At 45.1% G+C, this 27602-nt stretch overlaps 1 protein-coding gene and 2 long non-coding RNA genes across 4 annotated transcripts in view; 2 read left to right on the plus strand and 1 right to left on the minus strand.

The window, feature by feature from the left end:
* The window catches only part of TMEM178A (transmembrane protein 178A), a 52662-nt gene extending 26058 nt beyond the window's left edge, over window positions 1–26604 (minus strand). Inside the window, exon 1 of one of the 2 annotated variants that reach the window (XM_045447056.1) lies at window positions 26087–26604. In XM_045447056.1, coding sequence (XP_045303012.1) covers window positions 26087–26486 — 400 coding nt within the window. In that variant the 5' untranslated portion in view covers window positions 26487–26604. The remainder of the gene's footprint in view (window positions 1–26086) is intronic. The other variant, XM_045447055.1, reaches the window with a different exon arrangement.
* Window positions 1800–4029, plus strand: LOC123581206. Its single transcript, XR_006703667.1, has 2 exons — window positions 1800–2483; window positions 3782–4029. It is a non-coding gene; the product is annotated as an uncharacterized LOC123581206 (long non-coding RNA).
* LOC123581208 lies at window positions 11384–25553 on the plus strand. The gene is made up of 2 exons (XR_006703668.1): window positions 11384–14682; window positions 19548–25553. It is a non-coding gene; the product is annotated as an uncharacterized LOC123581208 (long non-coding RNA).
* Window positions 26605–27602: the final 998 nt, after the last annotated feature.

The following is a 27602-nucleotide window of genomic DNA, read 5'->3' on the forward strand; positions in this document are numbered from 1 at the left end:
GGATGTGATTTTATGTGGCTGATGGGGGATTTCAGCCCACCGGAGTGCTGTCTGCTTGTTTCTCTCTCCCTCCACTTTCTCCTCTCCTTCCTTTTACCTTCTCTCTCTACCGGGAGATGGTGAACCACAATGGGGAGCCAGGTTCCATTCTTTCTTCTCCATCTCAGAGCTGCCGATGTGGGCAAGGGAGATATGATTACGCCATTGGTGAGAAGGCGGACACAAGCAAGATCTGACACCTGTCCCATACCTTGCTCCCTGGGCCCCGACCCAGGTGAGACCAAATACAGCCACGGGCTCAATGGACGTTCCAGCTCAGTACACAGTGGTATTTCCCTTCCCACGGGGGATGTCACGTTACAGGGACAGGCCAACAGTTGCTGCTGGTTACTCTTGCTCTGATCATGACCTGCTGACCTCAGAGAGATCGATACAGTCTGAACAAAAGCTGTCTTAATAGTACACGAGTCTAAAGCTGTTAATACACACCTGAAGTTCAAATCTCCTAGATTCTGGAAGGCATCCGGTCGGTGTGGGAAGCAAACCTAAGCTTTATTCATTCACTCTCCAGTGTGACTTTTTTCCAGTAGTACGAACATTGATGAATATGACTTTTTTAATTGGAAGTTTAAACCTGCGTACTCTCAAATGTCGGGACTTTTCAGGGGCGCCTGGGTGGCGCAGTCGGTTAAGCGTCCGACTTCAGCCAGGTCACGATCTCGCGGTCCGGGAGTTCGAGCCCCGCGTCGGGCTCTGGGCTGATAGCTCAGAGCCTGGAGCCTGTTTCCGATTCTGTGTCTCCCTCTGTCTCTGCCCCTCCCCCGTTCATGCTCTGTCTCTCTCTGTCCCAAAAATAAATGTTAAAAAAAAAAAAAATCCAAAAAAAAAAAAATGTCGGGACTTTTCTACATTTAGTATGTGCGTAGAAGCAGCGGCACACAAGTGTGTAAAGGAGAATATTGTTTTTAGAACCAGCTATGTGACTTAGAGCAATAAACTCAACCACTCTGAGCCTCCCTTTCCTCATTTGTACCGTAGAGGTAATACAACCTCACAGAATTGTCATGAGGACCGAATGAGATAATATATATAAAGTGTCCTAACAGTGCCTAGTGCACAGGGACAGTGGTCATCCACGCCCTCTTCCTGCTGTCTTTGTAAGTAGCACCAGTAAAGTGTGAGTCCTGACCTGAGGGACTGCGATACTTGTAACCTCATCCTCACCTCCAGCATTTGGGGAAAAAATTAGGGGCCAAGGATCAGTCATTACCTTTTGCCATCAAAAGTCAATCATCTCCTCATTTAGTCTTTCCTTCACTCATTCATTTATTCATTTGTTCGACAAACATTTATTTAGCAAGTGCCTTCTAGACAGAAGACCTACTTTCTGAATCTAGACTATGGTTCCACAAAAATGCCATGACTCTGAAACAGGGAGGGTGGAAGGAGGGATGGAGAGATAGAGAGAGAGAGAGAGGGAGAGAAATCTCCCACGTGCCACATGGGGACCCATAACTTCTGATGACGTTAGCAGTTTCCCAAATACTCAGAAAAGAGCAAGTTACTGGAGAAAGACTGCCCATTGTGGAGTGGGTTGGCAGTGTTCCAGGGCAAATTATCCTTAAAAACAATGCACTCTTGGCTGTTCCCAGGTGCCTTCATAGAGTCTTCCTAATTGAGCTACACTTTCAGAAGTTTGTTTCCTTTATGAAAGTGAACCCTGGATCAAGCTGAATTGACTAATTACTGGTGGATATGGAGATGAGGGAAGCCATGTTTGGTAGAGCTAATTTATGGCAGGATAGGCAAGGGTAATGGATCTGCTCAAACTGCGAAAAAGTTTAAACATATTTGCTACCATGAACAATGTTCTTATGTCCCCTTCACCAGATGGGCTGCTGGATTTATGATGAGACATGTCACAGATACATATCAAGATAAATGGAAACTGGGAGCCCTTTAGAGCCAGACTTCGGGATCTATAGAGAGCACCTGTTCTATTGCTGACTCGATAATTGATAGAGTTGTACTCCTGGGCTTTGGTAAGCTATTGAAATCAATTTCAAAAAACAATATAAAGTGATTGGAAACAATATTTTCAACTTTTTCACAGTAATGATCAAGAATGAGCAACGACCAAGCAAACCTGACAAGTCCGATTTCATTTCCTTTCCCTTCTCCAGCCCCTTCATAGTCAGGTGGCCGGGAAGACACCAGAGACAAGAAGTGAAGGGGGACAAAATCTCCAAATTGAATGGATTATCCAGGATTCACTGCAACGTGAACAATGGACGATGGCACTCACCACCTCCCAGCAGCAAGAACTTTATGGTAGGAAGAAACCACATCCCAGAGCCTTTTGAGGCAGCGGCAAGGAAGATGAGAGTCCGGGCGGGACCCTCTTTCCCACTATTTCCCGTGTGTGCCGGTTCCTCCAGCAGCTCCACAGACACCCCTAAGTCATGACATAAATCTGCAGCCAGGTAAGCACAGGTGTGGGACCACCAGAATTGCTCTGGTGTGGCCTACAGGAAAATGGCATAATCATGCTTTTATTTATCACGTAGCCTGTTACGCTGTGTTCAGAGTGTCTCGTCACACATCCTCACAAGTCATATACGGACGACATTCCGTTCCTTTTACAAATAGGAAGAACAAGGCACAGACCCCTTAGGTGGCCTGTCCCGATTCGTGAGTCCGAGCCCCACATCGGGCTCGCTGGCGTCAGCCTGTCGGCACAGACCCTGCTTCAGATCCTCTGTCCCCCTCTCTCTCTGCCCCTCCCCCACTGCTCTCTCCAAAAATACAAAGATTTTAGATAAATAAAGAAATAAATAGTTGTGAGCATAGCTTACTGAAGGATTGCTAGATGACGCCAGACTCTAGGCTCAGAGCTTTGCTCACATGTCCCTCGTGAGATAGACTCTGAGGCTACCTCTGTTTTACAGAGGAGGAAACTGAGGCTCAGTGAGGCTAAACCATCTGTCCAAAGTCCCAGGGCTAACAGAGCTGGCATGGAATCTGTATCTCCTTCCAAAGCCAGTCTCAGATATCTTAACAGACCTTGTCAGATGTGAGTCACTAATGACTACACCTGATCGTGCCCAATTAGTCCCCTTAAAGGGACGAGGACAAAGCAGGCAGGCACGGCTGGACTTGTGCGTTGCTTTTATCCGCAGTATTATTTGTATGCTTCCATTTCCTTTGTTCTCATGCTGCCCTCTACCCACAAGGAAACAGAAGGAAATACTCGAGGAAACCACTGTCCAAACCTCTGCATGCACAGATTTCTTTCCCTGCTGGCCGAGCAGGCAGTCAGGTGCCTAAAACCCCGGAGGAGGGCTGAGAACAAACAGAAGGGGCACAGGGGTGCCTGAGGAGAGGGAAGCAGGTGGAGCACGGTGGCCGGGAATGAGGGCTCGACTGCATCTCTCTGTCACCCAGAGCCCCACACCTGAGCCCCAGATTGGCGGGGCAACACTCCAAACCTAGAGTGAGGATGGGAAGGGAAAAATCTCCCCCTGGGCCAAATTGGAACCTCCATCCATTTGGGAATCTCTATGTGGGGAAAGAGGCCCGCCCCCACGGCTGCACACTCCAAAGTGAAGTCCCCATTCTTCCTCCTACCACAACTCCCCACCCACCCACACAGCTCAAAGGGTCAAAACAACCGTCAAGTGCTTGGGCCCGAAATATAAAACGTACTTCTGGTCCAGTTCCAACGACAGCGTGCAGCGAAGCTGGGCTTCTCTCTCTGACCACCTGTGCTTATCACATGCAGCCCCCAGAAGCCTCGGCGGAGGATGTGGAGGGGACAAGATAACTCGCGAATGGTCCGGACCTGCACCTCACCACTGTGGCCTCGCATCACACACGAGCCCTGCCACGCTGCAGCCCACATCGCATCAGAACATGCCCACACGATGTTTCCAGCCCTAATTTTACCTCAGGCAGCCTGAATGACATAGACAGCCAGACAGTGGAAAAAAAAAAAGTGCCAATAAGCAGTTTTGCTAAGCATCATTCCAATCCTCTGAGAATGCAGTGTTAAGAACCAGGGAGTGGGGGAGGGTCTATCAGAATCACAAAAATTAGAGATTAATGCTCAGCCCCCCAGTTCGCCAGGTGGGGCCACCCTCCCTCCCCCTGGGGAGGGCAGTGCAGACCCCGAGCCTCTTATCTGCTCCCCGCCCTGCCCCTGGGCCAGTGCTCAGTGAGGCCTCTGCCTTCAGCCACCAGCTCAGCCCAGAACACAGCGCATTAGCATTCCTGACACTCCCCACAACCCAAGGGGAAAACTTCCAGCTGCCTGGTACTTAAGCATCACCCTCGGCACCATAAGCCTGAGCCTGTGCATAATTGACAAGGAATATGTTGATAAGGAATGGGACTTTTCCAAGTTTCTGAAGGATAACTAGGTAATTAAAAGGAAAACCTAATTTAAGAAAATCCTGAAGAATTTTTTTAAAACTCTCTGGCAACATCCTTTCTGGATTATTCTCCTTTGCCAGAAGACTTATGTTTTGCCTCTGTTGGGTTTTCAAAGCCTGGGGCTAGAAGTCTGGCGTTCCAGGGAACCCCACGGTTCTCAGCCTCCTGTAGGCGTGGGGGTGGGGGTAACTTTCGAAAGCCTTGGACTAGAAGTGGAAGGGCCACCTCGGTTTCCTTGCAGGGCTCAGAATACCTGTTTCCCTAGTCTCAGCGCTGTGCCCAGGACTTAGCACAGTGCCCTCTGAGGATCCCGGTACCCTGGCCAGGAGCTGCCCCCACCTGTGTAGGGCAAGGCAAAAAGGACTGGGAGAGCACCATTAATTGCCAGGGGCACAAATGTGCAGTGATGAAATCAGCCTCTGCCGATCGCCCTGCTTCTGGCTGCACGTCTTTGCTGCCTGGCCGGTTTCAGACCACGCAAACGAGTCAGCCAGCTGCCAAAAGACAACATGGGACACATAAAGAACATGTGGGGCTCTACAACAATACCCCGAGAGGTCCATCACTTCCTAGTAGACAGCCTGGACTGGCCTGTCCTTCATTCCAGGCTGCCTCCCCATCCTGAAGGATGGCTCAACATTAAATTATGGCCCTACCACCTGCCATCTTTATGAAATTCTCTGAGTCTTCGTTAACCTGTAAAATGGGGCTGGTAGTATTGATTTCATAGGGTATGCCCAGGACTATAAAAGAGCAGGTACTTTTATGCACGACCACCTTTAATCCACAGCTCCTGCGCTGCCCGACTTTGTCACATCTATCTCACATCTATCCAGCTCGATCTCTTGAAGACTTTGTCTAACCTCAGCTATTGGATGTGGGGATTCTTCCCCCAATCCAATTCTATCTATAAACTGGATGAAAATGAACAGAGGCCCTACCCCCAGAGAGCTTAGAGTCTAGTGAAAGACACTGGCGTTATTGAAATAATAGCACAAATAGATGCAACATTACAACTCAGACATGAAGGAGAAGCACACAGTTCCCTGAGACCATGGGACAGGATGCCTGAGCCATGAGGGCAGTCCAAGATGGCTGAGGTCTTGAGGATAGGCAGGAATATTCTCATGGGGCAGAAGGAAGGCCATGGACAGGACTTTGAAGAGTATGATAGGAAAAGATAGGATAAAATGGGCAGAGATGCAAAGGATGGGACTTGAAGTCCCTGGGTGGGGAAAACACTTATTTTGCAACAATGCTGGGAACAGGTGACCACAGCAAACCCTCTGAAGGCATAAGGTTCCTCTTAAGAATGTAACAGACACCTCCCACTCCCCCTGAGGTTTCCCTCAGGAATCTGACAATAGATGGCCATAGACCACCCCTCCTACAATGGAAGTGAGCCAATCAGGAATGGACAACACAGCACCTAAAACTATCAAGCCAAGAAGGGTAGAACCTGAGAAGGAACAAGAGGGAAGGGAAGGAGGAGGGCATCAGACCCTTATAAAACAAGAACCCTTGCCTATAGTTCGCAGGCATTCACTTTCGAATGCCCCCTTTCTGTAAAGAGAGCTTGCCTACTATTCTCCCTTTCCAATCTTATACTCTAATAAACTTTTGCCTGCTGCTCATTTTGTGCCCACCTCTTCATTCTTCAAAGTTGCAAAATCCTGCGATAAGAGGAGGGTCTGCGGTACTGGGGTGCAGAGTGTGAGGGGGCCAGGGAAGGTGTTGCTAGAGAGCTGAGTGGGGACTAGAACATGGAGAGCCTCAAGGCGGATTGAGACAGAGCCTCAATGGGAGTCGCCACAGATTACAAATGATCAGAATTGAGGACAGGCTCAGAATTGATTTTTTGTTTGTTTTTGAAACAAACAAGCATAAAGCACTTCATTCTTGCCTTCATGTGGAGAACGGATTGGAGGGGGCCAGGAGTCACTTAAGTGATGGTGGTACAAACAGGCTGTTACAGAACTGCCCAGAGAGACCCGTTCCCCGTGAAAGGGGGAAGTCAGAGATGCCATCCAGGAGTGAATTTTAAAACTGAGTCAGCGTCAGCCAGGTTACGGGTGGTGACGTCAGGGGAAGGAATGGGCATTCCGGACAGAGGAAGAGCTAAGGCAGAAGTGCAGAGGGAAGGAGCGTTTGCAGGGACTGACGGACAGGAGGGTCAGTGCTGCCGGAGCATGAAGTGTGAGACGGAGAGTGGTAAGAATAAGGATCTGAAAGGAGAGGTTGGCAGGCAGCTGGCAGCCTAGCTTTCTCCCCACTGCAAGGCCTCACCCAGTAGGTTATCAGGAGCCACAGAAGGGTTTCAGCAGGCCAGTGATAGGATCAAGTTTTATTTCAGATAGAAGATTCCGTCAGTTGGGGGGAAAAAAAAGGGATATGAGGACATAGGAGAGTCAGAAAGAATAGTTAACTAGAAGACTGGGCGTCCACACATTAAAATACTACGCAGATATTAAAAATGATGAAAACTGCAAAAATTCTTGTGGCTTAACGCTGGCTGCAAAGCAGTATATATTATATTATCCCAAATACGTCTTTGTGTATACATTTATGTGAAGTCTGGATGAGAAGAAATCAAACTTTACCAGGCTTCTATAACTAAGTCGCAGGGTTATAAATGATTTTTGTTTTCCTCTCTGCGGTTTTCAGCATTTTCTACAACGAGCATATGTTTTTGTAAGCTCATAATGAGAAAAATATCAAGATTTAAACGACATAAAGTCAGCATGAATGGTCCTATCAAACTGGTGGCAACAATTTACATTTTGCTAGTGCCTGATATCCAGTGACCCTAAATCTTAAGCCACAAGATCATATCGTTCTGTGTTCACAGAGAGGAAAATGAAAAACAGGGAGGCGAAAATGATTCATTTAACGTGACACAGAGGGCTAGAGGCAGAGTAGATAGGAACGAGGTAGATGTATACACACTCTTCAGCTGGTTCGATTCTTTTTGTTGAGAAATTATTTGAACAGAACAGATCATGCACAATCCAATAATTAAGATAGCCAGAATAATTAGGAACAGCCCAACAGACTGCATGATTATCAGCCCCGATCAATAAAGAAGAAGTCAATCCGAAGCCTCGGATAAATAAGCCCACAGGCTATACTGTTATATATACTGTTATATATTCCAGAATCCTGAGCTCAAGTCTGACAGCATTTTTCTGGAAGTGAGGCGGGGTCAGCATTAGTAGGGAAGAAAGCAGAAGTTGCTTCCGCACCTGTGCCCATCATCACCCACGCTGATTGTGTTAAAAGGGAGGACAAAGCTAACACAGGTGGTACACAATCGTGGCACACGTAACTTCCACGACAAAAGAGGTGGCACATGTAGCCCCATTTCTCTAATTACTGACCACCTCGTGGCTTTCCCCCCCATACCTCCCTATTCCCCTCAGGAGGTACATAAACACGATCCTGGATGAAGCCACAGCTGCCGACTTTAGAGCCCCCATGCTCCCCTCCTACCCAGGATGAGCTCCTGTCCCCCACCTGGGCAAGGGAGCTGTGGTCCCAGGAAGCACCAGGTCTCGCTGCTTCTCTGGGTGCACCCAGAAAGCACAGCAAAGAGAGCCCTAGGAGAGACCAACCTATGCGATGCTTATTAATTAATTAATTTACTTCAGAAAAGCTTAGAGAAACCCAGTGGTATTTTTTAATATGGCTCCTACAGCGTGAAGCAACATTCTTGGCTTTGCCGGATGGGTGAGGTGAGACTATGGGGAGGGAGGATGGGGGGGGGGGGTTGTAGGAGGCTTCCCAAAATTGCCAAGCTTGCAAGATTAAACAAGTGCAAATTAGTGTCCAAATTTATGCTGAAAGGGAAGATACTGTATTTTGCAAGCTAATAAAGTGGCATTTCCATGTAAATATGCAGAAAATGAATAACCAATTTACCTTTTCTTAATCTACTACAAGTGGCCTTGAGGATCAATACGATGACAATTAACCAGAAGTTCAGCATCCATGGGTCCTAATTCAACTCGGCCACTGCCAATCCCCCGTATCTGCTTTATCTAAAGGAGGTAGTAATGGGCTGTCACGGCAGAGAATGGCTGGCAAGCCAAGGCTGGGAACAGGATGATGGTGGGGGATGCCCTACGAATGAGACCTGGCCTTGCCTGTCCATCATCTGACACTCTCACAGATCCGCCCATTTGCCCTCTCAGTGACCCCTTTCTATTTCTGAGCCCTCTTGGCATTCTTGCCCTGCCACCGTTCATGTTTTCTCCTGCAAGGAGAATGGTCACAAACTTTACATCATTCCGTAAATATACCTTCATACTGTACTCATGCAAGGCTTACTTACTGCAACAGGGAAGAACGCCCCCAAAAGCCTCAAGCGCTGGCAATCAGGTCTTCACTGGCAGGAATACCTCCCGAAATCCCTCCTAGAGGCTGTTTGCTCTAACTTCAGACCTAATTCCTACTTGCTTTGTCTCCAGCCCCCTGTTCCTAGCCCATTCAAACCAGCAAAGTAGAATATAAAAAGGGAAGTTAGAGGCAGCGGGTCAGATAACAGAAGCAAAAGGGAGTGGTATTTAGAAAAGCAGCAAGCCTTAAAAAACAAACGAAAACAAAACAAAAAAGAGAGCAAGCACAATTTTTTTAAGAATAGTAGACTGCGGTGTTACTTAGTTTTGAGGCCAATAGTTCTACACACTCACTACATTCCCTACGGGTACCTAAGTACTACATCATTGTTCATAACGATCACCTGAATCACTACGCAAAAGTTAAATTTAGTGCTGTTTCAGAAGGCAGGGATGCGCATAAGGCATTGAATAAATATATCCATCCATTTAGATAAACACCAGTATGGATGCACAGAAAGGCAGGTTTCAGCTATCTGGAAAACTCACCCTGACGTCCTGATGCTATAAATAAACCATAAAATGTAATAATTTGGAAAACTCTTAGAAGTCATGAAGTCCGACCCTTCACTTTAAAAATGACCAGCTGAGGGGCGCCTGGGTGGCTCAGTCAGTTAAGCGTCTGACTTCGGCTCAGGTCATGATCTCACGGTTCCTGAGTTTGAGTTTGAGCCCCACGTGGGGCTCTGCACTGACACCACAAAGTCTGCTCTGGATTCTCTGTCTCCCTCTCTCTCTGCCCCCCCTCTTTAAATTTATTTTATTTATCTATTCTTTTTATTCTACTTATTTATTTATTTATGTATTCTTAAATAAATGTATTTATATTCTTAAATAAATTTATTTATATTCTTAAATAAATAAGTTTATATATTTAAATAAATAAATTTATTTTTAAATATAAATAAATTTATATTTTAAATTAATATTTAAATATTTAAATTTAAATATATTTAAAAATAAACTTATTTATTTAAATATATAAATTTAGGGGCGCCTGGGTGGCGCAGTCGGTTAAGCGTCCGACTTCAGCCGGGTCACGATCTCGCGGTCCGTGAGTTCGAGCCCCGCGTCAGGCTCTGGGCTGATGGCTCAGAGCCTGGAGCCTGTTTCCGATTCTGTGTCTCCCTCTCTCTCTGCCCCTCCCCCGTTCATGCTCTGTCTCTCTCTGTCCCAAAAATAAATAAACGTTGAAATATATAAATTTATTTATATTTAAATATAAATACATAAACTTCTTTTTAAGTATAAATAAAATTTATTTTTAAATATAAATCAATAAATTTATTTTTAAATAAAATTTATTTATTTTTAAATAAATAAATAAATAAAAATAAGGAAGTAACGTTCACTTATTTTTAAATAAATAAATATAATAAATAAATAAATACATACACACATACATACATACATACATACATACGTCCAGCTGAGGTCTAGAGAGGTTTCCGTGACTCGGCAAGGTCTTACATGCATACAGGTAGGCCTGTAGCTCCTGGTGCCCAGGTTCCTCCTCTCCCCGCTGCCCCCATATCCCACCACCGCTGGAACACTTGAACCCCCTCTGTATACAAATGGTAACTACCAGCAGTTCTAATGTCCTTCTCCTCTACCACATGTGCTTACTCTGGAAACTCGTCTCCTCTTTCTCCTCGTAAAAAGCTGCTTCGAGTGACGTGGAAGGAACATGCTGCGTACATTTAAGGTGCTTTTTTCTTACTCCATAAGCATCACACTCATCATAGGGCTACGACAGAGTAATTTCGCTTACCTAGTTCATAATCTCCCAGGGATCGTATAAAACTCTTCCCTAGCATTACTGTTTATAAAAGGAAAGAGAGAAACAAAATCCCAAAAGAATGAAGAAACTTTCTAAGAAAAATATTCCCAAATCAAGGGACCAAAATTAAGACCATTCTGTGATGCCTCTCATTCTCCATGAACTTGCTTCTCTCCCATCTTTCCCATCACCATTCAGTGTGGTTTCCTTAACCTTTTTTCCCTCCTCTTAGACAATCTTCTAAGTAGGTCTTCCAAATAATCAAATGCTTACGACAGGGGCCAGGTTAGGGACTACACTCAGTACCTTAGACCACATACTGTCTTCTGGAAGTCACACTCTGGCTCTCTCGGTGAGAACCAGCCTGACCCCAATGGAGATGATGTAGATAATTGACCTGTCTACCTATTCTCTGCTTCGTGTGGAAGGATTTCAGTGAAAACAACTGTTCCTATCAAGGATCGGAAGTTGAGCAGCAGATGTGCTATCACGGCCAGGGATGACTAAAGAGGTTACCTGGGTATATCCTTTCCTTGGCAAAGGAGGAAATTTGGGGTCAAGGAAAGTCATGGCATGTTCAAATTTTTTGAATAAGGCTTTCAGTAAAATTAACTATTTAAAAAAAATTTTTTAAGTCTATTTTATTTTTGAGAGAGAGAGACAGAGAGAGAGAGAGAGACAGAGCACAAGCTGGGGAGGGCAGAGAGAGGGGCAGACACAGAATCCGAAGCAGGCTCCAGGCTCTGAGCGGTCAGCACAGAGCCCGACGCGGGGCTCGAACTCACAAACTGTGAAATCATGACCTGAGCCAAAGTCAGACGCTTAACCGACTAAGCCACCCAGGTGCCCCTAAAATTAACTATTATGCCAGTTACAATATGTGGCAAGCAACCTAAAATATCATTTGAGGGGGGAAAAAGAAACTGAAATGAATAATCAGGATTCATAACAAGAATTAAATTAAACTGATCAAATATAACTTCCAGGTATCACACACAGTGGAATATTAAATTCAGAAAGCATATCTTTAAAACTTTTGAACAAAATGAAGTGTAACACATAACTGTAGACTTCTCATTGACTTCACGTGGATTATAAGTATCAAACACTCTTCGAAGCAAAGAAGGAATAAAGCTAGAATTTTTTCTGTAGTAACAAAAAAAATATATGAGTTTTTTTCTTTCATCAAAATCTTTTCAAAACTTCCTCAAAGACATTTAAAAATGAGCAAGTAAGGCAATATTTAAATGATGCTATGCAATTTTCTAAAGGGTAATCCTTTTTGTTCTCTATTATAAACTCTGACTCTAGTCCCTAAAACCAGATATAACTTATTATTACCAATTCCCTATAAAATCCTCTAAGAAGAAAAAAAAATTATACAGGTGAATTCTTCCAACCAAATGGCAAACACTGCTCCCACAGAAGAGAATTCCCGGAACAATACGGAAAAGTCCTGCTTTCTCCTTTGAAAGCCTCAGGAAACGAAAAAGAAAATTAAGCAATAAGAAAGCCTGTCACATTCAAAAAAGCAAAGAAAAGAAAGACATAAGGGGGAACAATCTGAACACAGGAAAAGCCTCTCAAATTTGAATTGTCCTAATGCTCACCTGCTTCTAGAGAGAACTGACCTTTTCCTATCCTTACACTTTGCAAAGTCAATTAAGCTGCTGTTTTCTGGGCATCCTGTAATTACCACCAGGTAATGGTGAAAGAGACCCTACAGGTTACGCTGATCCAATCTCTGTATGTACGAATGAGAAAATGAAGCTGGAGAGGTGAGGCGACTTGCCCAAAGTCACAGAGTGAGTTAATAACAGAGCGGTGAGGATGCCCCAAGTCTCCTGACTCCTGTCTCCTCAGAAAACTGCAAAATAAACGTGTTGGAGAGAGATCACTTCAGAATGCCAGCAAAGCTCTTGGAGAGCCACCTCTGCTGGGAGAGCCCTAAAAGTGCTCTTGCACCCCGTTCGATTCTCTAGCTGACGAGAGCCTTCTAGTAATGAGCCCGACTCAGCGGACAGCTCGGTATCGAGCCTGATGAAGGGCACAGCCAAAGGTCTTTCTGCAGTTTATTCCAGCTATTCAGGTTGCTGGTCAAAGGAAGTATGTAACTGGGCTTGCAACAATGCTATTGAAAAAAAAAAAAAAAAGAGTATTTAACATACCAAAACTGTACAAAGGAACACTTAGAACGAGCTTTGCAAAACACTACGTATGTACCGGGTTCCTAGTATTTATAAAGCGCCCTGCTAAGTCCTGTGAGTGAACAGGGACAACCTGGGCAGTTCCTTGAGGGGAGAGACTTCCTGTGGAGATAAGCAGAAAGACAAGAAAACCTCAATAATAATATAATCCTTTAGTGCAGGATTAAGAACATTTCAGGAGGAAAATCCCTCGTACAGAAGCACTTTGTTAATTTTACACTGATTGTTTTGAACACTTCAAACATAAAAGCAGGTCATAAATGCTTTTTTACATCTAAACTATGACTACTTTTTAAAAATGCCAACTACTTTGTCTTGAATTCATTATTAGAGTCCTAGGCTTTGAAAACTGGGAATAATTCTCCCTTCTCCTTGCCCATGAATTGCACAAAAAATGATGGAGGGGGTGACAAGAAAATGAACCAGATAGGATGACCATGACTTGAATCAATCCAATGCAATTCTTTCAACAGCCATTCTATGGAAAGATCACCGTGTGCCAGATACTGGGCTGGGTGGCATCTGTCCCTGGCCGTAAGGTAGGGAGAAAAACGGACAAGGAAACAAACCACAATACAACGTAAGAAGTGCTTTCATAGAGGAATGTATAAAACACACTGGGGTCTCAGCTAATAAAGCAATTAATTTTGCCAAGCGAGGGGCTGAGGCTAGGGTCAAGGAAGTTTAGAGAGGAAATAACAAAGGCACTAAGCTTTCAAGGAAGAGTGCCCAGATGGACAAGAGGGCACAGTATTTCTCTGTGGATTGGCCTATTCTGGACATTTCTATAAATGGAATCATACAATACTTTGCCTTTTGTGTCTGGCTCCTTCCACTTAGCATAATGGTTTCATGATTCATCCGTATTGAAACACGCATCAGCAAATCATTCCTTTTTATGGCTGCATAATGTTCCATGGTATAATATACCACATTTTGTTGATCTATTCATCAATGGATGGACATCTGGGTTGTATCCACTTTGGGCTAATATGAATGGTGCTAGGCACATTCGTGTAGAAGATTTCATTTGAGTCCCCGTTTTCGATTCTTCTGAGTTTATTTCTAGGAGTGGAATGGCTGGATCATTTGGTAATTCTGTGCTTAATTTATTGAGGAACGCTGCAGACAGAGACTTTTAATAAAAGGAAAGGCATGATAAGATTGTATTTTAGAAAGATTAGTGCACTAATAGATATTTAAAGAAATAAGATCCCCATAGAGATGGTCCTCCAACGATTCACCAAATAGTTGCTCATTTGTTCTTTCCTGCTTTCTTTCCTTTCCTGCCTGCTCTCTTGCCTTTTTTTTTTTTTTTTTTTGAACCTACAAATTGGCATGCAATCTGGTGGTCCAAATATATGTCCACCCACATACCTTGTGGCTCTCCACCATCTTCTGAGGCTTCTGTGCTAAAATCCTGCTAGCTCAGCCCATCTGTAATGGTTCAGATTATTTTCTTGCCTTGAAATTCCTGCTCTAAAGAGGTATCAAGCTTTAATAAATAGGCCGCTCAGTTTCAAATAAGACGTCCAAGAGGAGCGTAGCAATTCCATCAAGAAATGTGAGGTGCGCTGGAGTGGGCTGGCTTTGAACATTCCTGCTGAGATGACTGAGATTCATCCTGACACAGTCTCCCTCCACCCCCTCCTCCAAACCCAAGATCATACACGACCAAACAACTGCCTCCTCACGTGGCCTTCCGGATTTGCAATTCTGAAAGCAAACAGTTCTTCACAGAGATCTCAAGGATTATTCAAGCCCCGTAAAGACACTGGTAAAGCGGCTCTTCTTCAGATTAGAATTGGTTAGCTTCTCAGGTTTTGACTACGTGCCTGTACCAACACATCAGGACACAGACAACCACGGAGTGAGTTGCTCATTTCCTTTCTCCAGTTGTTGTAGTGACGGACACATGCTGTCTCTAATAATGGCCACTCGGTCACCAGTCAAGGGATGAGAATGAAATATGTTATGGTCACCATGGTTTTCCTACAAGAAACTAAAACAAGTCATACTATGGGGTGAACAGATTTTTATAAACCAAGCTGGCTTGAGGTGGGGAGAAAGGTATATTCAGAATAATGGTCACCACAGAGCTCTTCTCTAATGTGCACTGAACTTCTACATGGGTTGAGTGGTGGGGGGGAGGTTGGGGACGGGGGCAAATGTATATCCAGGAAGCACTAAAAACATTGAACTCACCAAAGTAGTGTGCATCAGATTTATAGCAACTGCACTATCAAATCTTAGAGTACATCCATATCCCCTAACACACACAATTTTGAACACTTTACCTTCCATGTCTAAAAGTGCAATTACAAATAAGCCTCCTTAGAAATAATCGTGAAGTCTCTAGGTCATTAGAAAGTAAAGAATCACAACGGGCTCTTCACAAAGGCACCGGGATTTCACCTGGGTGACTCAGTCGGTTACACATCTGACTCTTGGTTTTGGCTCAGGTCATGATCTCACAGTTCGTGAGTTCGAGCCCTGCGTCAGGCTCTGTGCTGAGCCTGTGCTGTCAGCACAGAGCCTGGAGCCTGCTTCAGATTGTGTCTCGCTCTCTCTCTCTCTCTCTGCCCCTCCCCTGCTCACACTCTGTCTCTGTCTCTGTTTCAAAAATAAATAAACATTTTTTAAAAATTAAAGAAAAAAACAACAACAAAGGCACTACTTTGTTGCCCAAGAAAGTTAGCAGAATATGCTGCCCCAAAACATGCTACTTTTGCATAAGGACTATTGTGAGCTGAAGGCAATTGAGAAGAAGTAGATATAAGAATACTTCTCTGCCCTCCTCCTTCCCCTATCTACCAGGAAGGTTGGAAATTCATCTCTAAGAGCTCCCGTGTATATGCACCATGCATATGTTAAATTTCTGTTGTTCTCCTTTTGTTAATGTGAATTCCATAAATCTGATTTATAAGGTCCCAAGTGGAGAAGCTAGGCGTGCAGAGGGAAAAAGGTATTTTTCTTCCCCTTTGCCCATGAGGGCAGGATACAGAGAGGCAACATAGTAAATCTGGGAAAGCTAGTAGAAAACCTGGCTTCTCCTCTCAGTCCTGATCTACCTGCAGAATAACCACAGCTGGGACAGGACTGCCATTTGAAGTTCCCTACTGCGGCAGGCACTATGGTTGTAAACACAACAACCACATTTCCTTAGCTAACAGAAACCAAATCTTGTTCCCCTGTCAGGCAGCCAAATGCTTCCTGGGAAGACTGGGCCCTTCCTTCTCCAGGGCCAGAAGAACACTTAATTGGTCTACGGGAATTCTGATCATTCCATTCCACTGCCAGGGATTGGTTTAGGGAATGGTCATGTGACAGAATTCTCACCAATGAGACCTCTGGGAAGTCTGCTGGGAGACTTATGGGAAATTACACTTTTTATCAAAGAGGTTCACCAAATGGGGTAGTCTCCCTTCCTTCCTAGTTTGAACTGTTGCTGTATGGGAAAGTGACTCATGGCACTGCTATGACCAGGAAGAGACAAGCCTGGAGGCAAAAACAGCCATGTTGGGACTACTAAAGCCCAATAGCACTGAATCTTTAATCAGCCCAGGTGCAGGCTTCCTCCAGTCTTCTTGTTATGGGAGATAATACATTTTCCTTGTAGGTAAAGCCGTTTTTATTTAGGTTTTCTGTCATTTGGCACTAAGAGATCCTCAACTGATAAACCCACCTAGGTAAGTGGGTGTTTGTCAAGCACTTTATTAATTGCCTTTTATAAAAATTAGACCCACAGCTCAAATTATAATGTTTCATACCTAATCAGAAATGCTGCTCTACCTGACCTTTGCAGAAATAAAAACAACTCCAGAAAACTCCATATATAGACTATTTGGCCAGGGGCAGGAAATAAGTCTGCCATTTTAACCTGTAAATAGAACTGCTAAAACAAAAACTCTGTGATAGTTTAGAAATAAAAAACCAACCAACCAAACAAACAAAAAAACATGCTCTAAAAAGTACGCATGCCACAAATCTCCAAAATGAAAATCTGGCCAATTAGGAAGAAGCACTCAATTTCCCCCGTGGCGTAATCAAAACATTACTGCAGAATCATCTGTATGTGTGGATTAGAGAACAGGGAGTGACTCCGTTTAAGGTCTCTCAGAGGCTCTCAGACATATTTATTTCAATAACCGTGTCACATTTGGAGGGCATACAAAACTGTGCTCCTGTCACTTTTTAAAAATTGTCCCAAATCAGGTGTGCTGGGGCCAGTTCAGAAGACTAACCGGTAATGAGTTATTTACACAGCTCCCAATTTTCCAAGTCAGTAGTGGTGTCCGGGATGACTCCGGGGGACCGAAGCACCCATGCGCACAATATCCATCAGCTCCCTTCACCGCCCTCCATGAAGAATATGCAATGTGGATAAAGCCCCCCCGTGCCCCCCACTGCCTGTCAGACTGCGATCTCTCAGCTTCTTCTATACAAGATTGAAGGGCCTCCTTTCTCCAAATGATAGACTGTTTTATAAATTAAAGCAGATTCAAAATGCTGCTGATTACAACATCCCCTCCCTCGCAGGCGTTCTGATAATGGGCTTTCAGGAAGAAAAGGAGGGAATTCGGGCCGGTGTCCTGGGAATTGCATGTAATTGATAGGCATTCGCAGCACACGTGGAGATCTTCTACCACAGGCATCATCGCAAAAAAACTGGGTGAGGATCGTTGCTCAAAGTTCCTTTCAACTCTGTGGATCTTTGATTCTACATGTGCTTACCTATTTTCCTCCTACCATGCTGGTCTCCTTCAGAAAGAAAAGGTAACTCTTGAGAAAAAAGGAGGAAAGAACTACAACGTGACTTTGATGCTTCTTGGGCGGACATCTTCTGGCTGGATGTTCTCTTCTACTGCTGAGTAGTAAACGCTTTCCTTGCATCTTTTGTTTTGTTTGTTTCGACACCCGAACAAAAAGACGGCGTTTTTCAGAAACATTCGTGTTAGCAGTCACTGTCACTTTTCCCGCCACACTTTTCTTCAGCTAGTCTCATTATTTGTCTAGTGCTTGTGAGTTTTAGCTTCCTTCAGCCAAAGCTTCCGTTGTCTGAACACCAAAGTTTCCTCCAATGTGTTGGATGCGAAGAAGGAAATGATCCAGAAGAAGTGATTCTGAAGCATCAGTGACATAAAACAAATACTGAGCTCCAGTTGGCCTGGGCTCCGTTACTCCCATTGTAACTCCCATTGTCACCGTGATGATCTGTTTCATGATTTCTCAATCCCATGACAAGTGACCAGTTCTGTTGTTTTTCGGAATAACTTCATTGAGAACCATTTTACGGGAGGCACACGCTTAAAATTCCATGACACCTGTAACCGTTACTGTAAGCAGTTTTCAAAATCGTGAGAACTTAAGAAATGGCATTTGAACCCAAATTAACGACCTACCCAAACCTCCTTCCTCACTGCTCTGGGTACGGTTAGGGAAAGTACAACCCCACAAGACAGGAGGACATAGCACCCATATTTTTCACTAAGCAGCCTCTTATCTTCAAAGGCATTTCCTTTCCAACACTCAGTAACGTTTGTTGACTGATCACTGAGTGAAGCAAATGCCCACATCCCCTACACCAAAGAAAAATTCCTTAAAATGTTAAACAAAAGAGATCCGAGCCAAATATAGGTCCCCCACCCTCCCCACTCCATTATTCTCCCAACCCTGCCTGTTCCCCTGTGACAGACCCAAAGTCTGCATGTCAGTGCTTATTGGCAGATGAAAGGATCAGTGTTGATTTGCAGTTGAGTGACCTGTTGCAAAGGGACAGTCAAGCCCCCCTGGAATTATTGATACATTCAGAATTTCCAACTTCTGCTCCTGGAAACTTTTCCCTTCGTACCTATATGGTATCAAATTACCCGGAGAGACCAAAAGGGAACATAGTACATCCTCTAGGTCCTTAGAGGAGAAATGAGTCGATTGATTTTTACCTGTGAACAAAACATCGAAAAGTCTGAACACTTTTCTAGCAAGTTCTAGAAAATCATTCCATGTGTCCGCAGTAATTTAAGATCACAGAAACTAAAATACGGTTGGTATTGTTTCCCTTTTTTCCCTTGCTAATGCATCCTCTGATGGATGCCCCCATGACATTATTGTTAGGTCTGCAATCAGTTTATCTGGCTGAACTCCAAGAAAGATGGAGTGCAGCATATAGTTTCCAGTTAACTCCGCAGCAAACAAAGGCTGTCGGCCTCAGACGGCCAATGCCTACTCTCATGCTCCAAGTTCAGTCACATCCTTTTAGTTAAAACTTGCAATAAAATAGATTAATCACTGCAATCACTTTTAACCACAGAGAAACACTGTAAGAAAGTGGGGGAAAAAATAAACTGACATAAATTTTATCAGGTTTCGAAGACAACGTCCACTTTCTATTTACAGATGCCTTTATTTTGATAAAAATCTTTACAACCAGTTGTGCAAAGCTTTAGACTATATCAATATTGTGCTGGGTTTGTTTTTTTTTTAAATCGTAACTGTAGGAAAACAAATTTTTTAAACCTAAAGCAAGTCTACATGGTCTTAAAAATGATCTTAGCTGAATTGCCCCAAAATGTGGAGTTAGGTTTTACTCCGAAAGAGACATATTGGCTATGTGACGTATTTACCAATCTTCCAGTTTGATTGTTTTTAACTTGGCCTTTCTATTTCACCAGTTGCTTTTGCAAGGGGGGAGGAAGTGAAGAGGATGACCAAATCTGATTATTTTTATTCTTTTAGCCAGCAAGCAGTACCAGAAAATGGAGCCCAGATGTTCACGCGATTGGGTAGCAAAGAACAGTGGAAGCTCCCTGAGAGATAAGGTGGGAACAAGCAAGGTGGGCTGAGGGAATGAGGAGACAGCCACACCAAGGTCACAGCTTGCTTGGCAGAGGTCACAGACCAATAATCTGGGGTGCACTGCACTTCAGGTATAAGGGAGATCAAAGGAAAGGTCATGCTTGGTAAGTGTTGGTAACACCGGATGGCCGGCCTAAATTCCTTCAATGTTCCCACTCATTACGGTCTCCAGCTCAGCATCCACACTGGGAGTCTCCCTTACTCCCTCAATGGAATGTAACGTCCAGATGCTCCCCTAACAAAAGCTTATCTTCTACAGCAATCAAGAACACTTGCAATTACCAGTAGCCTGCCTGATGGGATTTGAGGGCTCTTGTTGAGCTGTGGAGAAGAAAAATCAGTAGCTAACACAAAAAAATCACAGCAACTTGGATATAATTGGATATGAACTTTCTATGACATAGCAAAAACTCTTCCTTTTTTCTCCCTCAAAGCCATTGCTAAATGTTATCCATGAGACATGGTGGATACAAATGTCATTGATTCTGGCAATTTTGATCACAAGCCACTTAACACACCATCCACTTTTGTGTTTAGAAGTCCGTTTTAAAAGACAATTCCTATGTGCAGACGGAAAGAATTTAAGCAAGTATTTTTTTTTTTTTTTTTTTTGCTAGCAGAGTGGCAAGTCAGAATTTAATTTCTCTTCAAGATAACCTTCAGGAGCGTTAGCAATAGAACGTGTGGAAACACACTCTGTTCAGCCTCAAAACGCTGTGCGGCAAAACTACAAATCTAGTCGTTAAGAGTTGTGTGGTATGAGCCGGCGGTTGTTTAATCAAAAAGGGCTCATTTAATACTGTGCCTAGTGTCAGAAATGATGCAAAAAGAAAATGTGTCTTCTTCCCCTTGTGCAAGATGAATGTGTGTGACATAACAGTGCACAGGGAGATCCCCCATGAAGTTCAGCCAGGATGGGAAAGATCACTCCTTTCTCTGCTCAGATGAGAGACTTGGCTCTGCTAACGAGCAGGGAAAGAAACGCTCTTCAAAGTGGGGTGTGTACGTGCCATCTTTTGGAATGCAGGGTGAAAAGAGTTGAACTTCTGTCGATATTTATTACCACATCCCTTCAAAATTTGCTTCTGTCTGTGCTTTATGATGCATGTGTTAGTACGGTCCATGCACATAATTTAAAAATGAATAAATACAAGTGATATGGAGTGCTGCTCAAAATGGTTTCAGAGACCACTTGCTTTGAGAAAAAAGAAAGAAAAAGGAAGTCTTATTGATATCCCCAGTACCCCCAAAACTAAGGAATCCTTTTGCCAGGGGCGTCTTCCGGTCCAGGAGAAGATCTGGGAACAATATGTGACCTAATGGGTCAGAGGGGAGAAACAGTGCTAGTCTCTCAACCTTCCTAGATATAGCTACTCTTGGGAGATAATTATTCTAACACAAATGATACTTTGGTCTACAAATGGGCTGAAGAAAAGCATCAATCTAATTCTGTGTCAGGTAGAACTTTGTGGGTCCTGTACAGACTATTAATTTCATGGAAAATAAGCAACAAGGGAAACAGATAAATCATTAGCAGAGTGATCCAGTGAATTTCCTACCAATTTTCCTACTTTCTTTCTCTTGCAGAGAACAAAATGACAAAGTATTTGTGTCCCACTGTCTTTGATATCTCTGTTTATCTCATTAGATGAAAAATGCTTCTGAAACCACAAGGACATGTTTCATTTCAAGTTTCAAGAATTCAATCCCAAATGATTTATACAAGTTAACATTATGCATACAGAATTATGATGTTCACATTTCTGAAATTCTATCCCTTTAAATTTCATAAAAACAAAACACTGCAACATTAATTTTCTTTTTGTTTATTGCAGGCAATATATAATCAGAATTTGATCTCCATCAACAAGGCACATATATTTGAAACGTAATGTTAATTGCTTTTAATGAAGATTTTTAATTAAAAAAATTTTAGGAAACTAAAGTGAAGGCCAGTAAGAACAGTTGGAACTTCTGATATAATTTCAACGACTAATCCCCATTCAAAATTAATTTCTCCAAAGCTCACCACATAATGTATTCACAAGTCTCATCAATGTTTATTTATTAAAATCAGTGTTTTCAGTTACTGAAAGCAGCATTATATAATGTTTCCAACTGAGATTCCTTCCATCTGCCCTCCTATTTGCATGTTCATCGAGTGGTTTAAACAGAGGAGTTGTACTTGGAACAGAAGGGCCAGGGACCCCAAAGGGCAGAGCACTCCATCACTATGCACTGTACTCTCTATCATTTGCCAACCAGTGCTAGCTGCCCTCCCCAAGTGCTCTTCCCATAACCTACTAAGTGCAGTTACTACATAACCCACTAGAAACTAACTGCACCACTTGATATGAACTCTACGAGGACAGGTGTTTGTATGCATTGATTCATTCCTGTATCCTCCACACTTACAGTAATACCGGGTACCTAATATATATCTGTTGAGTGAATAAATCGGATGGATGAATGAATGACTCAATGAATGAATGAAGATCCTGTCTTTAGGTCACCTCTTCTCATTTCCTGGGCTTCTTATTTAATCCATGCCACGTCTACCCGCTTTACTGGCTTTCTGTGACTTTTGCATGGACAGGTTGCATTCAAAATTCTAGCAGTCCCGGTGGCACTGAGGCGCCTGAGGCTCTATGCTTTAAGTCTATTCTCTCAAGTTCCTGCAACCAGGGTCTCTCAACTTTTATATTCTTACTGGCAAGTGGAGGATGACTTCTTTGGATATAGTCCCTACTTTGACCAGTGAAGCGTCCTTAGCATCAAAAGTTAGCTGCAAGAAGGAACTACATGGAAGAATAATTTAGAATCAACGGACCAACTCAAACACAAAAGAGCCGCACATGGCAAATCTTCCTCATATTGCCTTGAACATATTAGGCTTTCAGTGGGCACTGACCGCACTGGATAGTAAACTATGGAAAAATACAGTGTGAACCTAATATCTCTAAAGCCTTTACAAGCTATCCCAGTGGGCAAGAGAGTGAAATGTGGACTGGTCAGCGTAGGGCTGGTTAGAGGACTTGCAGCTGGAAAAACAAATGTCTTCCAATTGTGCTGTCGAATGGCCCTCTGTCAGCCTGGTAGGCTCTATCTAGTCTTGGTTCTTAATGGATTTATCAATAATAACTTCACCACCATTCTCATTGAAGGTCCTGCTTGTAGGGCCAGTCTAGACCTCCTAGGGTCACGCTGGGCTAGCAGTGAACTAGAATCATAAATGAAGGGTGACAATCAGAATTTGGTGACTTTTCCCAAATATCTGTCCCATCGAGACCAATGCTTTTCTGGCTCATGTGATTTCTCTTCAGTAGAGTAAGATGACATAGACTATCTGTCTATCCGTGTCATTTCTAAACTAATCTCTCATTCTCTACATTGAGACTGTTTCTGTTTCCTCTACATCTCTCAGAAATATTTACCTGGCCTCCGGGAACACGAAATGCAAACAATCCCAACTATGAGAATGTTTTCCACATTATCAACTCACACTTTCTTCTACGCAACTTTTACTCACCTCCAGGCTTGGCCTTCTAAGTCCGTATGTAGAACAGCTAATCTCTTTCTTTTTCTCTCAAAAGCTCACTAACTATCCCAGGCGGGTCTGTGGCCCTTGCCCACCCCACCCCACTCTCCCATTTGAATCTACTTTCCTTCATTTCTTATGGTTAAAATTTCTAAAGGTTAGAACTCATAAACAAGGCAATTCAGAGAAGAAAGTAAAAATAGAACATAAGACCCTAGTTATCTAAATTTTTAAGAGAGATGTGATTTCAACTGCTAGATGTATATGACTCATTTAAGAAATTCATACCACAGCCACTAAGGTCCGATGCCAAGACAAAGGTAATAATGTTTCCCTAATACTGATGCCAAAATCAAATTGTTCATAGAATCACAGAATTTTAAAGCCGTTCATTTTGCCCATTCATTTCGCAGCTAATGAAACGGAGATCCATAAGAGTTATATAACCAGCCCAAGGTAGATTAGTAGGAATGTTGAAAGTACTTGACACATTTTTGGCCATCTCCCAAAAAACAAATTATGATCCTATAATGTACTGATATCTGTCATTTTCTCCAAACTCCTCATGTCTTAATAATGTCAGCTCATTAACTTCCCAGAAAGCTAAATTTACACTGTTATTATTACAACAATGTTAAATTTTAGAACTAGAAAATTCCCTAAAGAGTAGTCAGCTTTCCTGATACCACAGACAAGCAAACTGAAGGCCAATGAGACCCAGACACTTCTTGGAGGACACATTGCAACTGAGCAGCAGAGCCCGTGTCTTCTGGTTACAGCCTAGAACCCTCTAGTGTTCTGCACAAAGAATGAGCTAAACACCATCAATATTACAAAGCTGATATTGCTTTCATCTAAAACACCACATTCATGATGAGAAAAATATAATTCTTTTAACTAGTATAGGAATCTTATGGAAGTGCTAGTCTGGACAAACATTTGCCAGAAAGACTGTAGAAGAAGGGATTTTGAACAATAGGCAGGAGATTGGATTCAGTGACCTCTAAAGTCCCTTCCACCTTTAGGATCATTTGATTCTGGACTGCCCAAGACCTGGGCACCACAGCTAGCCAGGGCACTTCCAGAGGTGGGGAAGGTGCAGTATCCCAGGGTGGGGGTGGGGAGGTGGTCCCTCTCCTGTTGTCAGGTTAGACTCTGCCCTGCTGTCCCAGGCATTCCTCTCTAGCCAATTTACATGCAATCAACTACTGTAGGCATAGAAAGAGTGTAAGGCAATGCAGCTCTCTCATTTCCAAAGACAGACTACACTGCTTAGCTTTCAAAATTGCCTTGCCTAAATGAGCATTCCATAACTGAGCCTCCAAATTCAGCTTTTGCAGTTTGTTCATGTACTATGCTACTATCAGAATTAATTATGCAGCATCTTCATGAGGTGAAATCAGATTTGGATGCGAGTTAGGAGAGGAAAGAAAAAGGTTTACTTCCTTAAGGAAGGCTTCTGTCCTTATCCCCCCCCCCCCACACACACCAAAAAGCTCTGGAGTCCTTCCATGCACAGACAGATTTCAGATGGCAGTCCCCAGCTGAGCTAGCCATGGGAAGGAGGAAGTTGACATGTATGAGAAATGAAGAATATGCCAACTAACAAGACTCTGAAGGCCAAACGGTTATTAACCCCCTCCTTTCTACGTGATTCCGTTCCACACTATAATTCAACACAAGTCCCTTCTCTGGCTTTCCTGAATGGCTCCTAGATACTAAAACGTACAGATTTTAGACTTTTTCCTTTTTGCAAGAATGAGTCCAAGGGAAAGAAGGTATGCTTTTTCATCTCAGAGAAAAAGAATGTACATTAAGAGTGGAACCCTGAAAGTTAGAAGGAAGCTTCACCCATAGGACGGTCTCGTTGAATATTTTTACATGAATGAGATTACAAAAAAAAAAAAAATCAAACTTTTGATTACATGCATGGGACCCAGGTGTTGCATAGACTTCAGAAGAGCAAACTGATGCTCTACAACTCAGTACCCAAAACCAAAACGACAAAAGCAGCCTTACACGGTATCCCAAACACGAGAGACTCCACTCCAAACCCAGAAAGCTGCACTTTAAAGGGCTTTGGAGGGTTCTCTCCTCTCACCCTGGCGTGCCTAGACACTGAGGATGGTGTGAGGAGTGATGGATCCGGAAGGCTGGAAAAAAAGTAGACGTCCTATCTGCGTGCAGCTGCCTCACCAATGAATTAATGCTATCTGAGGTCTAATCAATACGAACCCTGCACTTTGGGGTTGGGAAGAAAACCTCGGGCCTCCTTAGCTTCCCATTAGCCTGCCAGGCTGGGATGACCACACCAGTTCCGTCTAATGCCGACAGGAGCACAATACAAGCAAAAGCCCCTTTCTGCCTCTTCTGAGGCTTGCACCACTTTACTTCCAAAGGTATTTCTAAAAGGAAGGCACAACTTGAGAGGTGGCCGGCTCGGAAAGGTCGGGTCTTTCTTATTGTTACCCTCCGTAGGGGAGCAGCGGCGAGAAAAGCTGCACATGCATTCCAAGTCTGGCAGGTGTACAAAGACAGCGAAGGACGAGGGGAGAGGAAAGGAAGAGGGGCACAGGAGGCAAGGGAAAGAAAGAAGCAGCTAGAAGCCGGGGGGGCTACAGCACAGGCTTGAGGGAAGGAGGGGAGGGCAGGATGAGAAGGGAAGAGTGGTGGAAAGAAAGAGCCAGAGAAGAGAAGAGGGGAGGGACGGGGAAGCAAGAAAGGACGAGAAAGGAAGAACCGAGGCGGCCGGGAAGGATGAAAGAATGGGCCGGGGAGAGGGGCGCGGGGACGCGGCCGCGGGGACCGGCGCGCCCCGGGGGAGCCGCGGGCTGCGCACCCCGCGCGGGCGCCCGGGGCGCAGGGCGCGCCCGCCGCTCACCTTTCAGGATGAGGGTGTCGATGTCCCGGTCGATGCCCAGGAAGTAGCACTTCCTCCAGAGGCCCGAGTAGGTGGCGAAGAGCGGCCGGCCGCACTCGGCGTCCAGCCCGCCGAGCCCCAGCAGCGAGCGCCAGGACTCGGGGTCGGCGCGCCCCGGGCCCCCCGGGAGCAGCCGGCGCCCCAGCGGGGGCGAGTCCCGCAGCGGCAGGTGCGACAGCGGCATGAGGCGGTTCTTCTGGTCCGGGGGGTCGGCGCCCGCGCGGCTGCGCTCGCAGCTCTCCTTGTGGCGCCGGGGGTCGGTCTCGTACCAGTGGTCGGTGAAGATGGCCGTGACCAGCAGCCCCAGGGAGCAGAGGCTGAGGCCGAGGCTGAGCGCCGTGACGAGCGCCCGCGGCTCCATGGCTTCCCGCCCCGCCGCAGCCGCCGGTGGGCTCGCGCGCCGCCGCCAGACACAATGCACTTGGCCTCGGCTCTCCGCCGCGCTCCCTCCCGCGCTCCCCCACCTGCCCCCCACCTCCTCCCTCCCGCGGCCTCCCCGCCCCCCGGCTCCCCGCCCGGCTCCGCTCCTCCGACCGCCCCCCCCGCCCCCACCGGGCCCCCGGCTCCCCGCCGCCCCCCGCGCCGCTCGCACTTTCTGGCCCTCCCCCTCCCCCTCCTCCCCGGCCCCGCGGCGCCCCCCACCCGCTCACTCCCCTCGCCTCCTCTCCACCGCCCGAGCCTGCCGTCCGCCCTTCTCCCCGGCGATCCCCCTTCCCTTTTAATCCCTCCCCGCCGCCCTCACTTTTCTCTCCTGTCCTCCTCTCTCCCCCCACTAACCCTGGCCCCACTTCCCCCTACTTTTCTTCAACTCTTCCTCTCTCTTTTCCCCACTCGTTTGGTCTCGCCGTTCGCCGACTCCGTGTCCCTTTATACCCCTGCCCTGGACTGGAAGCTTCTCTCCACCTACCCCTGAGCACGCTGCTTCGCGTCCTCTCCCCTCCAACGACCTTAAAAGACATCCACCGAAATCAGACTCAGTCTTGTCACTTGTCCAAGTTGATTTTGATCAGTGTCCCGTTTTGCACCCAGAAGCAAATCCCATCCAGAGCTGGCTGCGTGGTGATATTTAACTCTTTGGAATCGTGATCTGGAGCTGGAGCCCCTGTCTCTCGACGCCTGAAGGATGCAGCCTCTTAGACCCCTTGGCCGCTCTCTGTCGGTGCTCTTTTTCCCTCTCACTTGTCCAACTGCAACCTCTAAGCGTTCTCTCTGCTCCAGCCCCTCTTCTGGGGGCGGGGGCTGGGGGGGCGGGAGAGGCACCGAGTGTCACTGGAGCGATGGAACGTTGGCGGGGGATGTTCTTCCACTTCCCCTGAGCCTGTTGTGAGACGACTGCTTTTTTGTAGACCACCTCTATCTCCAGGCAGAGTGACGGCCTCCTGGAATTTCCAGAAGAGCAGAGGATCGACGAACCCTTGCAATGGCACGTGCTCTGTGAGGCGATTATTGCATTTGAATAAAGAAAGCCCCCAGGGAT

Source organism: Leopardus geoffroyi, chromosome A3 (genome assembly GCF_018350155.1).
Source record: "Leopardus geoffroyi isolate Oge1 chromosome A3, O.geoffroyi_Oge1_pat1.0, whole genome shotgun sequence".
NCBI lineage: Eukaryota > Metazoa > Chordata > Mammalia > Carnivora > Felidae > Leopardus > Leopardus geoffroyi.